We start from the raw sequence: 8916 nt of genomic DNA, 5'->3' as shown, positions 1-8916 counted from the left end.
GATCCAACCCCATCCAAGTCAAAGCCTGTCCAGGAGATTATTATGTCTATAAACTCATCACACCAGATGTTTCAATCTACAGACCTTCATACTGTGCAGGTAAAGATCTTTAAGGAACTATTGTGGTCTTTTCTGTTTTTATATCTCATAAAGATACAAAGATTAATATTAGTTTACAAACTTCAGTTGCTATGCAAAACACAATTTGCTACTGATTGTTCAAAACATATCCAACTGCTCGAGTTCTTCTAACTTTTTAGCTTCATTGATTGTTTTTATTCACAATGAAGGCCAGACGGGACTTTTTCTTTTGCATAGTTTTTTATTTCCTTTTGTACCAGGGCTCAGTTTAAGATTGGGATGCAAGGGTTGGCATCAAAAAATTACTAGTTGGGGTAAAAATACATCATAAACACATATCTTGACGCTGTGTTTTGTAGTTTGTTTATTATAATACCCAAAGAATTGTAATATCTTGCATAATAATTTTACATACAGCAATATTGCGCTAGCAATATACAACCTCGCGCCTCTGACCTAATTTTAGCCTTGCTGATATAGAGCAATATCACACTCCAACTCAAGTGGTAATGCTTTAGTTTTCCTCATATAAATCGATCGTTGACCCTTGGAATATTCATACTTTTTGAAAAAAAAGAAAAAGAGAATTTGGCAAGCAAAGAAGCCGAAACAAGGAAACCTGTCAATTGCTCTGTTGAAAAACATGTGTTTCGTGTTATGTGACGTGTGTTTTGATTTATAATCTGTAAATCACTTTGTAAGACTCTTAGGTTGCAGATTCCTGCTGGTTGACCTTTAGGTGGAGCTTGCGGGGGGCCTGCCACCCATTGGCTACAGGGATTTTCATAAAATATGTTATTCTCCACAACAAAATTACATATTTATTTAGGTTATCATACATTTTAAAATGCTAATTTGCAAGATACTTTGTCAAACAATAGTTAATCAGTTAATAATATGTGTATTTATCAAAACCTGGTAACGTCACTTGTGTGTTTCCGGTGCGTGTATTCTGCCTTCCATGACTGCAGTTGTGGCTAAAAGGGATACAGCAAATGAAATCTCACCTGATCGTTTCATCCTAATCCTGCAGGCTGCAGCTGTGTCTCATCTAGCCAGGACTGCTGTTTTTATACTAATCCTGTTCCTCCAAATCTAATCCTAAACTTTCGGTGTTTGCTGTATCTCTTTTAGAATAACCCACGGCTGCAGATGGCAAAATCAGGCTACCTAATGTCCACCCTGTCAGACTGGCTGTCTTAACTCTTTCACCGCCAGCGTTTTTTAAAAAAGTTGCCAGCCAGCGCCAGCGTTTTTCATGATTTTCACCAAAGTTTAATGCCTTCCAGAAAATGTTCTTCTTTAAATATATAAACATACAATATACCAAATGAAAGAACAGACCCTCTGCTTTCAAACAACAACAACAACAAAAAAAACGTTTTATCCTACCTTCAGTAGATCTTTTGTAATCAGCTTTTGAATATGGGTAGGTTTCTGCAAAAACACCACATTTTGAGCAAAAAGCAGAGATAATTCCATTTTTGTGACGGACTTTTCATAGAGATCCCATTCAGATCGATCTTTAAAACAGACACGGACATGCAGCAGCTTGCCATAGGGCAATACTTCCGGGTTTAAAAAGTTGTGGACACCTGGTGGATAATAGCGATATTGCGGAAAGACGGAAAATCTCGTCACCGGCGGGGAAGCGTCCTCTCCCAACCGACGAGACACCTCGTCAATGGCGGTGAAAGAGCTAAATAGAGAAATAAAGTCCTTTCTTGATTCACGCTGTTTACTCATTTATAAATACATTTCCTAAAATATAATTTTCACAGGGGTTTAGTTTCATGCGCAAATAGCATTAAATCAACAGAACATGATGATTATGTCTATGTTTGGAGAAAATAATAATAATATAAATAAGCCTACGCGAAATATGTTTCACTTAAATAATTATCAGATTAACAAAACTAATTAAAAAAAGTAGCCTAGCCTACGTATATGAGTTTCTGTTCTTTTTTTTGGAACACGCTCCAAAACCGATGCAGCAGACAGCACATTATATTTTGTAAATTATTTTAAAGAAGCCCAATGTTTTCTATTATCATGGGTGTACACAAATAAAAGTACACCTTTTACAATTTTGAAAGTTTATTTTACCTTTATCTGTATGACCACAGTTTAAGGTGCAAGCTGTAAGGTGCAAGCTCATTGCAAGAAAGCCAGGTGCAGAAAATGCATTAATCTTTTTATTTAACATGTAAGAGACATTAAACTTTTTATTTAACGTATTACTTAAGTTTTTTGGACATCCTTTTGGAATCACTGCACATATATCATCACGTTATCAGGCCATTAGTTATTTTAAATATAGGCTGTGCCTCAGATCGACACTTACAAAGTTTCACAGTAAATTGTAGTTAGATGGGACTGCATTACATAAAAAGTAGCAGTCAAAAGCTACATTATTCCTATGGAAATTAGTAATATTAAACTTGAGGCAAACAGAGATATTGATGGCCTGGGATTGATGCCTTTGCTTTTCTATGTTTGTTCTTAAATGTATTTTCTAAAAATATTAAAATTAAAATGATGTTCATGTCAGATTATGGGTGTTCTGTTAATCATTGCGTTGTGGGTTATGACTCTATTGAACATGCAAATTAAATAGTAAAAAATATTTTAGAAAATACATTTTAAAACAAACATATGTTGTACAAATTGGCTATATTGGTATTTTGAATTAGGCATTAAATTGTGTTGTGTTTTAGAAAAAAAGAAAACAAATGAACACTGGGTTTTGTTTCTTGCAGTGTAGGACAATAAGTCTACTTTAATATAATTGTTATATTTACTGTCAAACTGTAATTCGTTGTAATTTAGGATGCTTCAATGTTTGATCAGTTTTATAATAAAAATTGATGTTGTGGGAGTAATTTCACTAATTAAAGTATTAATATTATTAATAAAAATGGTCATCATTCTTTTCTTTTAACTGTGTTCTGCAGTTACAAAAACCTTTGTAAACCATTATGATGTTTATTAAAGCAATAAACCCCAAGAAGCAGTGGGTTACCAGTGCATTTTATAACAGCTAAGGGGCGTTGTTGGGCACGTTATAAAATGCAGTGTTATAAATGCACTGGTAACCCAACGCTTCGAGGGGTTTATTGCGTTTATAAAATGGTTTCTTCACATGCATAAAGTTAGCGGGATTTTATAAAATAAAACACAAATATTACTCTTCCGCCAAACAAAGTAGTTCCTCAGAATCAAGTGTGGCTGAAACAGAGCGCAGTTCACAAACAACACAGACGCAGCAAAGATACAATGAAAATATGATTAAAGACGGTGGTGTTTATTTTATAAATCAACATTCATCTAATTTATACATTAACATTTATATTGTGCTGTTGAAGTGATGATCAAATATGCTTGTAGGCATGCTGAACTCTTTCCCCGTCAGCGTTTTTTTTTAAAGTTGCCATCCGGTTTTAGTTTAATGCCTTACAGAAAAATTATCTTCTTTAAATAAACATAAATATAAAATGAAAGAACAGACCATCCGCTTTCAAACAACAACAATAACAACAAAAAGTTTCATCCTACCTTAATTTGTTCTCTTATCAGTTATCACCTCTCAAATTTTCAGCTAAAAGCGGAGATAATTCCATTTTTGTGAAGAACTTTAGTAAGAGATCAGATTCAGACGGAGCCATGAACAGTACTACACGGTGTTTTCAGTGAATGCGTCAGTGTTTAAGTTGGGTAAGATCGCCACCCAGTGGATAGCGGGCGTATGAACTTCAGTTATAAACTCCTCAGACAACGTTTTCTCTTTATCGACGAGATGACTCAACAGTATTTATTGACATTTATTTGGATATATCGCCATTAATTGTGCAATTGTAGACAAATTAAAAATATGATTAAAGACTGTTGTGTTTATTTTCATAAATCAGTACGCAGCAACAGTGGTGCAGTGATACTTATGTAATGTGGTCTGAACCGTGAGGTTACCGGTGTATTTTATCAAGGCTTAGAACGCGTTTCAACCAATCAGAATGAAGAACCAGAACTGCCCGTTTTATAATTTTTATTTAACATTCAGGCTTTTATTTTAATGCAGTCAACGAAAATGTTATTAATTTTAATTATCTAGTACTTCATGTTAAAATCGTAGCACATGTTCCGGTATAAATTCAATGATATACCAGTCTGGCCCCAAGCTCAAACTTGTTTGGGATTTTTAGTCATTTTGCTACAATAAACAAATCACAAGGACTGTTAAATATATATATATATATTGTCACGGTTTGATCCGTGTCATGTTTTGTGTTTGTCTCTGATTCTTGTCACCTGGACTTTCATTGACTGATTATATTAACTCATTACACCTGTTCCTTTTTTGATTGTCTGTGTATTTATACCCTTGTTTTCTGTCATTCACTCACCGGTTCATCGTCGCCTGTTACCTGTCAGTTGTGCTCCGTGTTCTGTTTTGTTCCAGTTCCTGCCTGTTGGTTTGCTTGTGTATTGTTTGATGTTATTTATTTAAATAAATGTCATTTTTGTTCGTAACCTGCATCTGCATCCTCCTTCGTGTTCCGCGCCTTTCGTCCCGATTCCTGACAGATGAACCGGTCATACATGGATGCAGCGGGTTACGCAACGGTGGGGACAAGGTCAGTTCCCGTGACGGTTGAACCTTCTACGTCGGTTCCTGTAGCAGTCGAGCCTTCTGGGTGGATTCCTGTGTTCGTTGAGTCTTCCGAGTAGGCTCCTGTAATGGTCGAATCTTCTACGTCGGTTCCTGTGATGGTCGAACCTTCCAAGTCAGTTCCTCTGTGGTTGAACTCTCTGCCTGGCCCAAGATGGCCGAAGAAGAGCGCTGTTTGGTCCAGTGATGGTGGTCCGTTGTGGATGGATCCGCCCTGGACTTCCGCTCTGCCGGTTCCGCCTGGGCTTCTGAGCCCTCCGTCCCTCCCCCAGATCCGCCCACCTGGACTTGTGTTTTTGTGTCGTGGTGGAGTGTCTGGGAGCCACTCCTTATGGGGGGGCTTATGTCACGGTTCTATCCGTGTCATGTTTTGTGTTTGTCTCTGATCCTTGTCACCTGGACTTTCATTGACTGATTACATTAACTCATTACACCTGTTCCTTGTTTGATTGTCTGTGTATTTATACCCTTGTTTTCTGTCATTCACTCACCGGTTCATCGTCGCCTGTTACATGTCAGTTGTACTCCGTGTTCTGTTTTGTTCCAGTTCCTGCCTGTTGGTTTGCTTGTGTATTGTTTGATGTTATTTATTTAAATAAATGTCATTTTTGTTCGTAACCTGCATCTGCATCCTCCTTCGTGTTCCGCGCCTTTCGTCCCGATTCCTGACATATATTATATAAATGGCCACATGCTCACAAAAAAAAACAATAACAGAATGCAGCAGTTATGATTGACATGTTTAAATTGGATTTAATTCAACATTTTTATGTGGTTATAGCAATCTTCTGTAAAGGGCCTGACTAACGGTTACACTACAATTGCTTAAAATCACAAAACTAATATATTGTGCTTTTAAGATCTCATACTGTAACATCGCTTTTCTTCATGTCAGTTGCTTTCAGCAGCATCAACAATGATCCCTGTTATAACTATGAGTCTCTGGATCGTCCCTGGAGAGCAACAACTGAAAGTGGATTGTGGATTTGTGATGATTCATTCTCCTGGAATGGCTGGTACAGACTTTATCATTATGGGATGAACATCCAAATGGCAGAGAGCTGTGTTAATGGATACAGCTGTAACACATACTTGGGTCTGACGCTCAATGGGCATCACCCTCAGATAGAAGATGGGGTGGTGACCCGTGAGGTCTGTGCAGGATACTATTTGGGTGGTTGCTGTGATTACAAATCAAAACCCATCAGAGTTAAAGCCTGTCCAGGAGATTACTATGTCTATGAACTTGTGAAACCAATAGACTGGTGCTCAGGATACTGCACAGGTAATATTTTATATTTTCTTACTATGACTTCAAAATCTTTTGAAATGATTTAAGGTATTCAGTTTTCTTTTTTAGACATCAGCACTGCATCCCAGACCAATTTCACAACTCCAGCTGTGACTCCTGGATTCACCAGCACCTTTGGTAGGTTTCCATAATGTTTAAAAAATATTTAATTTTGGAAAAACTTGGAACTTTTCATGTAACTGTAACATAAAGTCTACATTTGAAATAAAATCTATTTGGAAATAAATTAAGCTTCTGTGAATTCTTGCATTAATTATAGTACATTTGGTGCATATTTGGCTTGTTAGTCTGTTATTGATGAATTTAGTTCAAATTCAAATTTGTTAATTATTATTATTACATAATTGTATTATAGTTTATATATATATATATGAAGAGTTTGGTTCCAAAACGCAATAAATCCATTTTGACAAATTTCGGTAAAAACGTGTTTTCTATACCAAGAAAGTGACAAGATGAAAACCACTATTTTCTGTTACAAACTTTCACACAGCATCTTTAGGTTATAAAAACATAAAAAATTCTAATCCATAAGTTGATTTTCAAAGATTTATTATAAAAACGGATAATTTTTTCCACAAATCCATGACAAGTTTTTATTAAAAATGCTATAAATCTATTGAATCAATCGCCTATATAAGTGTGCATTCATCTTTGCCATGTTATATTCATTTAGTTGTACACACTAATTAAAAATATAAACATTATTGTCATTAATCAAAACACTTACTTTGTGATATTAAGAAGTCATCGGTTATACTGACGTCCTCGCTTAACGTTTTTCAAAGCGATCAGCTGTAAAATGTTTTGGTCCTGCTCGATTTTCGTTGACTTTGAGTAAAATTATGGAAAGTTTTTCATAAAAAAAACGGTCTCCCGAGTTCCTCTGCGTAAATTATTACATGTTGATGGCTTCCGTTTCTTTCCCGTCACAGAAAACTATCACAGGTTTATCAATGCTATTAAAGTATTATTTTGTTTTTGTTTGTTTGGTAATCACGAAGTACAAAGTAGATGAGGAAAACTAGGATTCCGTGTACTCAGGGCGCCGCCATTCTTTGTTTACATTGCGTGAGGTGCGCTGTAATCTGTGGAGGAGTGGATTTATGGCATTCTGTAGAAAAGGGGGAGTGGCTTTTATTGCATTTTGGGAAAAAAGGAGAAAAGATGACAGAATAACACTGCGGAAATTGGATTTTGCATAAAATTAAGAATTTACTTTATAATACTGACCTGATATAATACTGATTCTGGCAGTAACTCATTTTTTTCAAAAATGGCGTTTATTGCGTTTTGGAACCAAACTCTTCATATATATATATATATATATATATATATATATATATATATATATATATATATATATATATATATATATATATATATATATATATATTAATGTGTTGCCTTTAAATTCAATTTTTAGTGTCAGTGTGACAGCTTCATTAATAAGCATAAGAATGTATCACAAATGTCATAAAGTTACACCTCTTATTGAAAACTTACTTTATTTGAATCTCAGGTGATCCATGCACAAACTACAACACACTGGATGAGTACTGGAGAAGCACTGAGAATTACTGGTATTGGTATGGAATGATAAACGGGCATGATGACACCATTGAAGAATGGGATGGCTGGTATCGACTCTTCATTAATGGATCGAGTGCCCAGATGCCTGACTGGTGTGTTCCTTTAATGTCATGTGGAGGTTTCAGTTCTCTGTGGCTTGCTGGTTCTCATCCTGGAGTAGAAGATGGAGTTGTTACTCGTGAAGTCCACGGCTCTTATTATGATCAGTGCAGTCATTATACATCAAACCCAATCCAAGTCAAAGCTTGTCCTGGAGATTATTATGTCTACAAATTCACCAGACCAAATGTAGCGATCCCAGTCCCTACATATTGTGCAGGTATACATTCATTCTGCTTTTACATGTTCATAAATTGTGTAGTAAATTCACTTTAAACAGGATTAGTTGACCTGACAATTGTATGAACAGAACCTTAACTGCATACATTAGACAAAGTTTACATCAGTAGTCTTTACTCAAAATCATTTAAAGAGTAGGAGTCATGACTGGTTCTCTACAGAAATAGACAACAAACTTCATTTGCATTTTTGTGGTAAAGAAATACAACATCTGAACAGGGTCCATATTTACCAAAGCAAACACTTACCTGAACAGTGACATTACAGTAAACTATTGGCATTTACATCAGTTCTTATTTTTTGACCAAGCTAATATAGTCAAAATATTCAGGTGTGAGAGCTTATGGGTATTATATTTATTTTTTGTCTCTAACTAACAAGTAGGAATGTTTAGTCATGATAACTTAAACCGTTCGTTCAACCAAGAATGAAAATGTTGTCATTAATTTAACCTCATGTTGTTTCTTTCATAAATACAGTAAAGTCAGAGACTTTATGAGCACAGAAAATATTATTGTCACTTTATGAAATGAAGATTGAAGCATTGTAGTGAAATTAGCTTTAATTGTATAAGTAAAGACAAATTTAGGATTTTTAGTGTGCAACTTGTATCTCAGCTACATTTGCAGATCTGTGAAAGATATAATATTACCATTAATGCCTTCAATTGGTGCCAAATGCCAAAATACTGTAATCAACATTTAGTAATGGACTCTTTTTTCCTAATAGTTGTTTATAGCACTCCAAGTGTCGACCCCTGTGACAACTACACCAGTCTGGATGAACCCTGGAGATCCACTGATAATTCTGTATATAACTATTACAACTACAACTATGGCATGTGTGATTATAATGTCAACTGGAACGGCTGGTACAGACTTTTCATCAATGGTCAGAGTACTCAGATGTCTGAATCATGTGTCAG

The 8916-nt window shown here is 35.5% G+C and overlaps 1 protein-coding gene across 1 annotated transcript in view; it reads left to right on the top strand.

Moving 5' to 3' along the window:
- Window positions 1–8916, top strand: part of LOC129420323 (IgGFc-binding protein) — a 125299-nt gene that overhangs the window by 56775 nt on the left and 59608 nt on the right. The window contains exons 9-10 of the mRNA XM_073867205.1: window positions 5643–6032; window positions 6108–6176. Of these exons, the coding sequence (XP_073723306.1) occupies window positions 5643–6032; window positions 6108–6176 (459 nt within the window). The remainder of the gene's footprint in view (window positions 1–5642; window positions 6033–6107; window positions 6177–8916) is intronic.

Source organism: Misgurnus anguillicaudatus, chromosome 4 (genome assembly GCF_027580225.2).
Source record: "Misgurnus anguillicaudatus chromosome 4, ASM2758022v2, whole genome shotgun sequence".
Lineage (NCBI taxonomy): Eukaryota > Metazoa > Chordata > Actinopteri > Cypriniformes > Cobitidae > Misgurnus > Misgurnus anguillicaudatus.
Note: the sequence above shows the minus strand (reverse complement) of the source record. Positions and strands in the feature narration are given on the sequence as shown.